The sequence below is a fragment of the Danio rerio genome, chromosome 8 (genome assembly GCF_052040795.2).
Source record: "Danio rerio strain M-AB ecotype USA chromosome 8, GRCz13ab, whole genome shotgun sequence".
Lineage (NCBI taxonomy): Eukaryota > Metazoa > Chordata > Actinopteri > Cypriniformes > Danionidae > Danio > Danio rerio.
In genome coordinates this window covers 17,028,211-17,042,269 of record NC_141028.1, presented here as the reverse complement: position 1 = coordinate 17,042,269, position 14,059 = coordinate 17,028,211, and the positions used below count along the sequence as shown (strand labels likewise).

The window sequence follows — 14,059 nt, the reverse complement described above, 5'->3', positions numbered from 1 at the left end:
AGGGGCAGAGTTCAAAAGGGAGACAGCTCTGGGGAAAAAGCTGTTCCTCAATAAAGCATAAATTAAAGTGTAATTTTATAGCCAGAATATAAACATATTTGTATATTAAAGTCATATCAGCATATTATGTCATCAGACAGTGCCATCTACCTTTCATAATGTTTAACATCACTTTCAAGACATCAGTCATTCATTCATTTATTTTATTTTTGGCTTAGTCCTTTATTGATCTTTTATCTGACCTTCCAGCTGCAACCCATCACTGGGGAACACCCATACACTCTCATTTATACTCATATACTACGGACATTTTTTAGCTTACCCAGTTCACCTGTACTGCATGTCTTTGGACTTGTGGGGAAAACCGGAGCACCCGGAGGAAACCCATGCGAACGCAGGGAGAACATGAACTCCGCACAGAAAGACCAACTGACCCAGTCGAGGCTCGAACCAGCGACCTTCTTGCTGTAAGGTGACAGCGCTACCTACTGCGCCACCCTGTCGCCAACATCAGTCATATTAGTGGGTAATTTAAACCTACAAGTTGATAAATTTAAATCTACTGGTTATTACGATAATTTAATGCCATGAAAACTAGATTTCTTGCTAGTCGAGTTTAAATGACCAGCAGTGATGATATTAATGCCGGTGTGTGCTGGCAGGCATCAGGTCATGTATGTTATATAACTTCATTAGGGTTGCTAAGCTCAACGAAACCCAAACATTCCATTCAGACGAGCAGGTGGTCCAAAGGATTTCCGTCAACCACACAGTTCTGCTGATGTGACGTCTTTTACACTCTCTTTTCTCTCTTACACACTAATTGTGATTACTACAGAAAGTCCAGACACTAACTCAAACTCTACATAACAAGAAGAAATTTAGCTGTAAAAATAATAATAATAAAAATTAAGTGAAGTACAGTTGAATTGAATTAAGTTGAAGTACAGTTCATGGTATTGTTCATGGTATTCATGGTATGGGCTTTTGGTTGAAGGACAGCTTAAAAGAGAGATAGTGTTTATGTGTGTGTGAGAGAGAAAGAGAGCAAGAAATGGAGAGAGGGGTATAGATGTTTTGCATGAGGATTTAGAGGTTTAAGGCACACAATGAGCAATAATATTATTATTGTTAAGAATTTTATTTCAGCTTGAAAGCAAAAAGAAAAACTATATGGCAGTTTTGTAAAACATTCATTCATTCATTCATTCATTCATTCATCCATTCATTCATTTTCTTTTTGGATTACTCCCTTTATTAACCAGGGGTCGCCACAGCGGAATAAACTGCCACCTTATCCAACATATGTTTTAAGCAGCAGGTCCCCTTCCAACTGCAACCTATATCTGGGAAACATTCATATATTGCCTATAAATAAAGATATGCAAAAAAAGAAAAGTAAATGTGGTAACACTTTTTTGATGGTCCATTTGAGTATTAGTAGACGTAAAATGGATGGATGGATGGATGGATGGATGGATGAATGCATGGACGGATAGACAGACAGACAGACAGACAGACAGACAGACTGACTAACTGACTGACCGACCGACCGACCGACCGACCGACCGACCGACCGACCGACCGACCGACCAACCGACCAACCGACCCGACTGTTTGATTGATTGTATCTGAAAAGTATTCATAGTGCTACACTTTTTCAACATTTTTACACAATTTCCACAACAATTTCAAAAAACCTTTTTCCACATTGTTATTATGGGGTGTTGTGTAGAGTTTTGAGGAAATAAATGAATTTATTCAATTTTAGAATAAGGCTGAAACATAAAAAAGTGGAAAAAGTAAAGCGCTATGAATACTGTCCAAATACACTGTATGTATATATATATAACTGCAGGCAGACCGTCAGACAGATACATCTCTATAACATATATAAAGACATGTAATAGAAAATGTTTGAAAGCTGCTGCTTTAAACTTGGATCAATCTATCACCATTAAAAACATGACCTTTTTTAAAGATTTCAGCAGACACTTCTTAGCCAATTCTCACAAATCACAGTTTACACTAATAAGAACACCCACATCAATAGAGCAGAATCCGCGGCTTTAGCATAAACCCCAGTGAAGCTGCTATGTGTTGACCGAGCTGCACTGCCTCTGCCTTCTTGGCTGTGAACTGCCTTTGATTCATGTCTTTCTTTGTGTGGGTGAGTTCTTGACCTCAGAGACTGATTTTTTGGGAGCATTGCATGTTAAATGTCCCATTTGCCTCTTCAGTGGCTTAAACATTACAAATCTGTTTCTGGAAACCAATAATAGCCTGGCCCTTTCCTAAACCTCCATGTCCTCCCTCAGCTTTCTAATTTCAACTGGCAAGGTACAAATCACCGCTCTGAGACACAATACAGCTGCGGCTTGGCACAGAGCGAGTCCGGGATGGAGATGGATGTTTTCCTGAGGCTATGTCCTCATGCTATGCCCTCTCTTTGCGGACAAGATGGTATGTTCGGTCCCAAACTCAAGTCACTTCTGGGTCGACCCGTGGGAGTGCTAACCTCTTCTAGCACACCAACGAGAGGGTTCAGAAGCTTTCAATCGTGACCTCTTGCCTCAAGATTAGCTTCCTTCTCAATGTCCATTGGGAACTTGAAATTAGCATGAGTAGCAACTTTTATTAGAGAATTTTTTATTTCGATATGTTGATGTACTTGACCATTCACAAAGCCCCACCCCTTTTGTCAATCTTCGACATGCTTTCAGTATCAGTTCCGCACTCCTCTATCAATTTGTGCACTCACCAGGAAAATGGTGAATACTCTGCCTGTTCCATCCAGTCTGGTTGTGTGTTTGAGAAAGTGGTGTGCAGTGACGGAACACAGAATATCTGCTTTATGATTGGCTGGATCACCTGTCAATCAAACAACCGAGAAGGGTCATTTCCAACTGAAACTGAATATTGAGTAGGGGCAGGGCTTTCTTGTGTACGTCATTCCCTCATAGCAAACTAATGGCAGGAGGGTTGTGCTTAAAAAGCCCTCAAGTTGAACTGCCACTCTAAAGGCAGAAGCAAATGGTCTTTAATTGAAGATTATCAAAACAACAAATTGATTATCTTGTAGTGAACAATTATTCACTTTAAGAGCTAACAAAATAAACATTGTATGTTTTGATTTCCAGCAGACTTTAAATAGGAAATCAGTTCAAGTTTGATAGATCTTAAAAGTGGGAGCAACCAAACAAGCCAAGAATTTTTCTCAAACGTTCTCATGTTTCCAGATATCTGACGCTTTTCTATATCTGAGCTCTCACCCCAGGTGCCACCTCCACACACTGAACCTGAAAGCTAGCCTTATTCCCCTGAGGGAGTGAGACAGTTGCTGGAGAGAATGCAAGAAAGAAAGAGGCATATAGAAAAGTCAGGTTTTTGTGAAAGCTGAGATGAAAGGGACTCCGGCTGAAGGCAGAGAGAAAGAGGGTGGACAGATCTAAATGGAGAAAAAGCTGAGCTGTGGAACGGTCCTCCTCCGTGACTCCAGTCTTTACCACCGTGTTTCCTGCTTTCTGCATTGAGAATCTAAATAAAACAAAATAAAATGCAGTGCTGACCGAGGGCCATCTCTGCAGTTTGGGTAAGTCTCATGTAGACCGCTAGCTTAAAGCCACAGGGGGGAAGAGAGCTCACCATTTTCTTTACATTTTGTTGATTCTGCACTAACAAAAATGTAATAAAATAAATTACTAAAATGTACATATTTTTAACTTGTCAGGTTTTTGCAAACAGATTTCTTGCGTCAATTTCATGTAAGGAAAAGTAGCATTGTTTAGTCATTTTTAGTTTATCATTTGAAGTTTATTTTGGGATAATTTACATTTTAAAAACAATACTGCACTCTTTGTAAGTTTTACTCAAACAATGTAGCACTGAATTAAGACCTTTTTTTAAAAGTGTATGCTTTATATAAAAATATTTATGTAAGCAAAACATTCAATTTCTTTTTACAATCTGTATGATAATGAAGAATTCCAACCCAAGCTCATTCTGAAAACATACCTCAATATTCAGTTTTGGAGAGCACCAAATACGTCCCAGGAGGTATGTTTTTTTTTTTTTTTTTTTGCAGTTTTTGTTTTCTCGAATTCACCAGAGGTCGCTGTGTATGCTTTTTCAGATTTCAAATTTCTCTCATGAGTGCCATTCGCGCCTGCTGTTCTCTCATAAATATTTCAGAGGCCGCTGTCGACTGAATGACTGACTGACTGACTGACCGATCGAATGATCCACCCTCCTTCTTACCTAAACCCAACCAACAGTGTTTTCAAAATCACAGATTGACCCAATCACCCTCTTTCCTAAACCCAATGACAGTTTTTAAAAGCAATTTAAAAAAAAGAAAAAGCCCTTGTCTGGTTTTTACCAAGTTTTTTCAGATTTTACCACATTCTCCCCGTTATTTAATTGTTTATTTTATTTTTTGGCTTTGGTTTTTGTCTTTACTGCTTTCTGGAACCAATCTTTGCCAGACTCGAACACAACCATCGTGGTCAACTCTCTGCTTGTCAAGTCCGCCAACGTACATTACAGTGGGAAGTCCGTCCATATGAAGGTAATTGCGAAAAGGAATGGCGACATACTGCCCCGTAGTGTTAATTTTAAAGACAAAATGCTGCTATACGTACTTCTGGCTACATAATTCGCAATCTCCAGAAACGTATATAGGGCTACCTTTTCAAACTGAGCCTATAGAATTTAACCAATCACAGAGACCTCAAAACTTGGCACATGATTCACAATGATGGTAACAATCAATGTTTTTAAAGGTATGAATGTGTAATTTCAAGTAGAAAATGGTAAAGAAACAAACAAGTTATTGCAGTTAACTACAAGCTCAATGATAAAACAGTGGAAATAGAACTGCAATGCATGATGGGAACACTACTCTCTAAAAATGCTGGGTTATTTTCAAATTTGAGTAAAATATGTACAAAACAAACAGCAGAGCATTTCAGAAAACCATCGTTAGCCAACTAAGGTCGCAAGTTCCGTTGTTACAAACATAGTTCGTTGCTTTGGTGTTTCCCAAATCTATCGTTCCAACGAACATTCCCAAACTTGTACAGTTGCAACTACACCTCAGGAGCTGTAGTTAGAAGCATAGTTCCTGATTGTATTCTATTCCCAGTTTTCTCCCCTATGCTCTATTCATTTAGAACATTCTAACATGAAATGTAAAAAAAACATTAAGGTCATCTCTCTTAGATGTGATTTGCATTCAAAGTATTTTTAAAGTTCAGTTTCAGCAATCTTTATATTGACAATTGCGTTCCCATCGTAGAGCACATTTATGCCATTTTGAACACAGCCGTGGCTCCTGATTAATCTATGGGTGACGTTTTATTTAAAAGTGGAATTTGTTACATCTCCAAAGGTTGTGAAAACAAAAATATAGCATATGTTAATAGTTTTAATTAGGTTATTTTTTAAGAAATGTATCTGTATATGACATGGGTCTGTCTATAAGATTTCTGCATTGGTTTGAACGTGTCAAATTGAAAAAAATAGACTTTAAAAAAAAATAATAATAAACCATATCCTCCTTATAACCCTACTTCATTATAAACATTTTACGGTATAACTAAAATGGTTCAAACGTTAGAGAAACTACGGGTTCCTCTGCGACAGAGGAACTATGGGTTTTGGGAAACACTTGTCACTACATCGTTCTTTTCCCAAACGATGCATCGTACTTTAACAGTTCAGCCGCGAGTTACAGTATGTTGTTGTTTGGGAAACGCACCCCAGATAAGGAAACTCATTTTTATTAAAATCACATTTAAACCGCAGATTTAACCAAATTTTTAAATTTGTCCATATTTTACCCAAATTTGGGTTAAAACAACCCAGCATTTTTAAAGCATGATATTAGAAAGCTGAGGTTTATTTACTTTATTATATTGATTTATTCAAAGTAAACATAACCAACACACAAAAGATACCTTTAATTTAATTTCTACACATTTCTAATACCAAATATTAAAATAATCCTGTAGTAATTACTTCATCACACTCAGATCTTTATGTGTATTCATGTGTGTTGCGTTTCCTCCAAGTTTGTTTCTGACCCAAAGGGTTGCACTGAACTGTTTATTGACGCTGTTTTCAGCCCTGTGGGAAATTTGGACTCAAGGAATTAATTTCCCTTTTCCTGGCTATAATCCTTTAGAATTTGGGCTTTAAATCTTCACGTAAGCACAAATCCGGAGAGTCACACAGAGAGTGTGTTTGTGTGTGAGACATGAGAGCCGCTGAAAGCCTCCAGACATGCTCATCTCTAACCGCTTAACCTTTCCTTTTTTCCCTCTACTTCTCTTTTAAAGCCTATACGTTTTTTTTGTACTTCATGTACGGTCTCTGAACTATTATCTGCTTAAATCTCTAATGCACTTTGCGTATTTGTATTAGTGTGGAAGTAGTTGTGAGTTTAGGGGGATGGTGGGTGTTTGTGTCCACATGTTGTGGTCTAAACTGTGGTGTAATGACCTCAGGCTTGCGGGGCTGGACTGGTAGGCACTTCACTGCAGTCAAGCACACAGCCTGCCCCACACACACACACACACACACACACACACACACACACACGTACAGTTATACAGTCAGCTGAGCTAAAGGAGAGTTGATGTGTTCGCTGAAGAGAGTTCTTTCTTTCTCCTGCAGGAACAGCGCAGGAATGGACCCTACGATGGAGTATGTCAAGGTAAGGCTTCAGTTTTTTACCATTATCAAAATGGAGTTGTGGTAAAAAAAAAAAAGCCGGTGGCGAAGCATGAGGTAATGATGTTAAATGTTGTAGAAGACAAGAGATGATCATAGAGCAACCCTCAACTCTGAGACATTCAATACTATTTAGCTCAAGGAGTTTTGAAAGTGTAGAGTCTATAAGAAGGACAGAAACGTCAGGCGTGATGGATGTTGAAGACTTTTGAGACTTTTGTAAACATACGTTTTGCATCGCATACTTGGATTTCCATCAGATATAATGGTGTGCAGCAGTCAGTGGGAATGATTATCTTTGTTTTATAAACATTTGCATTTCCTGATGTTTTGTTTGGAATGATTAGAGTTAAGCGCATTGCAGAAATAATACTTTCGTTGCATTTCTCATGAAGTTTAGTAAACGTAAGCATTCTATCCTTGACCTGTCTACAGTAGGTAGTCAGTGTTGTTTGATTATGTCAGCAGTCATTGATGAAGTATACAAATTAAGCACTTGAGTAAAACTACTGATATAATTTACCTCCAGTAAGCGAATAAAGACTTTTTAAGTGTTTTGAAGTACTTGGTTTTTAATGAATCAATTTGCAATTCATTGTTTTTTTTTTTTTTTTTACTGGAGACTCGCTCTGAACAGATCAGTTGATTCAGTGAGCCATAAACAGAAGAAGCAGTATGGACAGATCACTTAAAGCACTCATTAACAGTAGATTCACTCTGAACAGATCAGTTGAATCAGTGAGCCATGAACAAAAGAATCACTTTAGTCAGTAAACAGTAGACTCACTATGAACAAATTCTTTGAATCAGTGAGCCATGAACGGTAGACTCACTAAGAGCAGATAATTTGAATCAGTGAGCCATGAACGGTAGACTTACTAAGAACAGATCATTTGAATCAGTGAGGTATGAACAGTAGACTCACTAAAAGCAGATCATTTGAATCAGTGATGCATGAACAGTAGACTCACTAAGAGCAGATCATTTGAATCGGTGAGCCATGAATGGTAGACTCACTAAGAGCAGATCATTTGAATCAGTGAGCCATGAACAGTAGACTCACTAACAGCAGATCATTTGAATCAGTGAGCCATGAACGGTAGACTTACTAAGAACAGATCATTTGAATCAGTGAGGTATGAACAGTAGACTCACTAAAAGCAGATCATTTGAATCAGTGAGGCATGAAAAGTAGACTCACTAAGAGCAGATCATTTGAATCAGTGAGCCATGAATGGTAGACTCACTAAGAGCAGATCATTTGAATCAGTGAGCCATGAACAGTACACTCACTAACAGCAGATCATTTGAATCAGTGAGCCATGAACGGTAGACTCACTAAGAACAGATCATTTGAATCAGTGATGCATGAACAGTAGACTCACTAAGAGCAGATCATTTGAATCAGTGAGCCATGAACAGTAGACTCACTAAGAGCAGATCATTTGAATCAGTGATGCATGAACAGTAGACTCACTAAGAGCAGATCATTTGAATTAGTGAGCCATGAACGGTAGACTCACAAGACTCACTTTTTGTCCTAACCAACACCTGAAATTGATATTTTAGACACAGAAAAATGATCTCTTGCAGCTGAAGAACATAAAACAATGATCCCCTCAGGTACACCTCATGTGCTTTATTCAGTGTAAAGTGCTAATAATGTGAGTTTGAATGCCATTTTACATCACATTTATTGCCATACTACTGAAAGCAGCAGCAGATAGTTCACCTCAGTTCTTGAAAAATTAGACTCAAAACCAACACATACAGCATCAGTGATTCAGCATCTACATTTAATAATCTTAAAGAGTTTTAATATGTATTATTAGATTATAAATCTTACAATTTCGTGAGTGAGGGCATATTCTGTGCTCTTGAATGGCTGTATTTATATTTCTGCTGTGTTTCATCTTGTGCAAACAGCCATATTGCTTATCACTGCAAATCTCCTCATGTGTTGTAATATTTTTATTATTTGCTAATTAATAACCTCATGTGGAACTCTGAATCTGCGTCTCATTTCACTGTCCGCTATCGTCCACCGGAGATCGCATTTCAGTCACAGGCACATGCTATGAGAGCCTTTCTGAATGAATGAATGAAATACACGGTTTTCCAACAAGACAACCCGGTGTGCTGGAATATAATTGGCTAAAGCAGCAGTGGGTGGGTTAAAACAAAAACAAAAACAAAGACAGCATTCTGGCATGTAACAGACATTTTCAAAGCAGAATATCTGACTTCAGCATTGTTTTTCAGATAATCTAGAATGTTCAGTTAGCATGTTTCCGAAATATCTGCAAACATATTATATTTGCATGCTTTAGAAGAGTCAAAAACTTACATACAGCACCTTTAAGTATAGTTGTAAAATAAAAAAGATCCACCACCACAGATAGTCAGGAATGACAGTTTTACAAAACCTCAGACGTCAGACGTGTGTAACTTTAAAGCCAGAGATCGTTCATAAACCACAGGAAACTCCACAGCCAAAATTTTCAGATAAAGATCAGACAATCTGTGCTTTTCCTACTGTGCGAGAGCCCCTCTGGACACATCCTCAATTAAACCGCCACAATTATCAGGAGGAAATGAGCTGCTGATGTTTCAAGGCTCTGCAAGCAAAGCATGTAGCTTCAATTACAGTATCGAGAGGAACAAATGACAAACTTGACTTTTCCAGCAGAGCAAGGCTTTATTTCCTTCATCCAGCCTTTATGAAAGCTCTCCATCACACAAAGCGGCCGTATTAAAGCGCTTACGACTCTGATGAGCGATACGGGCTGGCGTATATGTCTGAGTGAGTGTTTCCACTGTGATCAGCTGTATTGAGTGTGCTGTCACCACACACACAGCTCTGTCAGTCTGCTGAGAAACCATCCGTCAGCCTTTCACTCATCTGGAGGTGCAGCAGCAGCTCTCTGTGAAGAACAAACTTTACCTCACACTGACAGCAGAGCAGAGCAAACACACAGTCAACAGCAGCTGGACTGTGACAGTACTGTAGTACTGAATATACAGTATACAGTCTCAAAGTCAGAAAATACAACAAGCTGACAAAAATAGGCTAGTGTCATATTCACCTCAAAGTCCACCCTAAAATAAATAAAAAGGCCATTATACATTCTAAAAGCTTAAAGACAATGTTATTCGCCCTCCTGTGAACATTTTATTCTTTTAAAAAAAAAAAAATCTGTTGTGTTGTTTAACAGACAAGATTTTTTAACACATTTTAAAAATTGGCGGTTCATTTCACTGTGTCGACCCCAGATTAATAAAGGGACTAAGCCGAAAAGAAAATGAATGAATCATTTTTTAATTTATTTCTAACAAATCTTTTATTTTGTCTTTGCCATGATGAGAGTACAAAATTGTATGCAGTGTATATATATATATTAGGGATGTAACGGTATCAGAATTTTAAGGTACGATAATACCTCGATATGAATGGCACGGTACGGTATTTATTGAATAATTTACAGGAAAAACAAAAATAATGAAAAGACTCAATAAAAAGTGCCAAAAGTGTTTATTTACCTTAGCACTGAACATATCAATGACACAAATTAGCCATCTATCTGTAATTTTCGAAACAGGAACTTCAATTTTTCAATTTTAATAACAAAAAACTATTAAACCATGTAAAAAAATAAAGTTTCAATTTAGTATTGTTGAAAACTCATTACATTCAACATTTAATCACCCACTCACTTACTTAGATAGAGATGGGTTTTTAAGGAGAATATTAGGAGAATTATCATATAACTATATTCTGGTAAAAGCTGGGATCTCTGGTCATGTCCCCTGCAAAAGAAAAAAAAAACCCTCTCATTTGGGACTGAGGTTTCTGGGACAGAGAGATATGATTTAGCCAAGTTTGACAGCAGTGGGTAACGTTGTGCATTGTCTTTCCACCACTTGAGAGGACAAGCCATGAGTGAGATAGAGGTCTCTTTGCGGTACAAGTCAATGTCTGCATCAATCTAACAAGTGTGCTGTGTTCTGTAGTCCCCATGACTGTTTTTAGTCGTATTCCCCGACTTATATTTCACCACAGTCTGGCAGTGCCTGCATATTGTTTTTTTCTTTATCTGTCACCTTTTCTCCTTTTTCGTATCTTTTTAGAAAGAAACCGAAATGCTTCCACACATCCGATTTAAAACCCGCTTTAGGTTTGATCATTTCCAGCTCTTTTTCTTCCTCGCTACTAGCAACACACTCCATTTCCGCATTACTGGATCTGTAGTGACAACAGACGGCAAAGAATGATGGCCACGCCTAGGCTGATGGGAATTGTAGTTCCCGCTACCTCCCGTTCGCTTCATTCGCCTGAGCAAATTTTTCTCAGAAATATAGTTTTTTTGAGTCATGCGCCTACGGTAATTTTGAAAAAAATTACTATTGCGGTATGACAGTATTTACAATATTGTTACATCCCTTAAAAAAAAAAAACAGTATATATATATATATATATATATATATATATATATATATATATATATATATATATATATATATATATATACATATATATATTTATATATATATTTATATATATATACATATATATATTTATATATATATTTATATATATATATATATATATATATATATATATATATATATATATATATATATATATATATATATATATATATATATCACCTCAAAGCAAGAAGGTCGTTGGTTTAAGCCTCGGCTGGGTCAGTTGGCACTTCTGTGTGGAGTTTGCATGTTCTCCCTGCATTCACGTAGGTTTCCTCCAGGTGCTCCGGTTTCCCCCACAGTTCAAAGACATGCGGTATAGGTGAATTGGGTAGGCTAAATTGTCTGAAGTGTATGAATGTAAATGAGAGTGTATGAATGTTTTCCAGAGATGGGTTGCAGCTGGAAGGGCATCCGCAGCGTAAAACATATGCTGGATAAGTTGGCGGTTCATTCCGCTGTGGTGACCCCAGATTAATAAAGGGACTAAGCCAAAAAGAAAATGAATGAATGAATGACTGAATATCTATATCTATACAGTATATACACACAGTTGATGTCGGAATTATTAGCCCCCCCTGAGTCATTTGCCCCGTTTATTTTTCCCTCAATTTCTGTTTAACAGAAAGAATACATTTCTAAACATAGTAGTTTTAATAACTCATCTCTAATACTGATTTTTTTTAATCTGTGCAGTGATGACAGTAGATAATATTATACTAGATATTTTAATAGATATTTCACTTCTATACAGCTTAAAGTGACGTTTAAAGGCTTAACTAGGTTAATTAGGTTAACTAGGCAGGTTAGGGTAATTAGGCAAGTCATTGTATAATGATGGTTTGTTCTGTAGACTATCGGAAAAAATATAAAGCTTAACGGGGCTAATAATTTTGTCCCTAAAATGGCTTTTAAAAAATTAAAAACTGCTTTTATCTTAGCTAAAATAAAACAAGTAAGACTTTCTCCAGAAGAAAAAAATATTATTAGACATACTGTGAACATTTCCTTGCTCTGTTAAACATAATTTGGGAAATATTTAAAAAGAAAAAAAGAATTCAAAGGTGGGCTAACAATTCTGACTTCAATTATAAATATATGCGCACACAAGGTCATAAAATACCTGTTACCTAACTTAAATATGACTTGCATTCACACTTTAATATGGCCAATAAACACACTATAACATTATTGTACTAAATTATTTATTGTGCCTGTACACAATCTATAAAATAAACGCTTGAATGGGACAACATCCTTGATTATCATCAAATATTTTTTACCCTTTTTTCTTTTGGATTGAAATATGATGCAGACATTTATGAGATTCCTCCTCCAATCAGAAAGAGTCATGAGAGAACTAGATAGGAGATGACATAACACATCCCGAGGGGAATAACACAGAAATGTTTCAATCAAGATGAATTGCATACACTGGCTCTTTATTCTCTATATTAGGAAGCCCTCAGAACTGTCTGCTTATTTAATGTGTGGCCATCTGTATGCAAGCATCAATAGCTGAAACAAATCCCTACGCTACACTATTTCAGTTTAAACCCTTACAAACTCAATAGAGTCCTCATCACACCTGTGTGTGTCTGTGTACAGGTTTTGGCTATAGTTTTAGTACTGTAAGTCATCCTATTTTCTCTGCCTCTGGATGAATGAAGCTGGACCTCAGTTTGGCCTCTTCAAGCGGTGTTGAGTTTCTAGGGTTGTGTTTAACAAACACCTGCGTCTCTACTTGTCTAGTGTCTGAGTAATAGACGTTTCTCATGCAGATCTGTGCTCATGTTTAATCCACACAGTCAGTCTAAATTAGCTTCTTATCTAATAGAATACACTAGACTGGATATAAATGAATATGATGTTTAGAGTTGGGTCTTACTCAAATAGACTCTAAGGATTGAGTACAGGCAAATATATTAATATTATAAAATAAATGATAGAAGCAAATTATAAAATAAATTCAAGGTAACCTCAGTTAATGGGTCAATGAAAATTTGAAAAAAGATAGATATTCATAAATAAAAATTATCAATATTTTACAATCAGAGATTGTTGAGAACAATTCTGAGAAGAAAAAGCATCCTTTTGAGACAAGCTGGCAGAGAAAAAGTCAGAATCGTGAGATATAAAGTTGTCATTACCTGTTTACTTTGATAAAAAAAAGAAAAGAAAATGAGACACTTTATACTGTTCCTAGGATAAAGACCGTCTAACCATTAACATATCTATCACCATAAAACCATACTTGAGAAATGTCTGTCTATAATTTATTGCTGATGTGAAAGAAAACATCTCTTGTACAACAGCAGGTTGATTCTGTCTCTCGTTCATCATTTGACAGGTTAGTTTTGCATGCCACCGTTGTGTTTTCTTGCTTTTACAGACTCGACCTATTATTTTTGACGACCTGCTGATGAAAGGTTTTTTCAAAGTTAACAGGAAGCCAACCATCAAAAATATGGGATAATTATTTTGCAAGACCTTACGTGCTGATATCACTTCCTGAAGTCAGATGACCCGAGTGGGTTTGAGCGCTGTTACTGTTTGTTTTTAGGGGACAGAAGAGTCGAGTTTTGATCTACTTTAGCTTTGATGCACAATCTGTAACCCCAGGACATAAAACTAAATACCTATAGAGTAAGGCATCAGGACAACTGAGGACAAATCATTTATCCATATTCAGTGTCGAGCTATGATGACATGATTTATTCAGCATCAAGCTTTTATTCTTTTACTTGCGTGTGAAGCAGAAACTGGCAACTCTCTGCTGTGAAACTGGAGCTGCTATCATCAAAGATGATCTGAGGGGTGGAAATTGTTTGGATGACTT

General features: G+C 37.0%; 1 protein-coding gene and 1 long non-coding RNA gene across 4 annotated transcripts in view; one reads left to right on the top strand and one right to left on the bottom strand.

Annotated features, from left to right (window-relative positions):
• bcar3 (BCAR3 adaptor protein, NSP family member) overlaps positions 1-14,059 on the top strand; it is a 153,889-nt gene that overhangs the window by 82,513 nt on the left and 57,317 nt on the right. For all 3 annotated transcript variants that reach the window (XM_087263752.1, XM_087263753.1, NM_001113620.1), the window contains 1 exon segment: positions 6,676-6,715. In XM_087263752.1, coding sequence (XP_087119878.1) covers positions 6,676-6,715 — 40 coding nt within the window.
• LOC147835544 (uncharacterized) overlaps positions 1-14,059 on the bottom strand; it is a 30,641-nt gene that overhangs the window by 10,421 nt on the left and 6,161 nt on the right. The gene's annotated exons all lie outside the window — the stretch shown is intronic.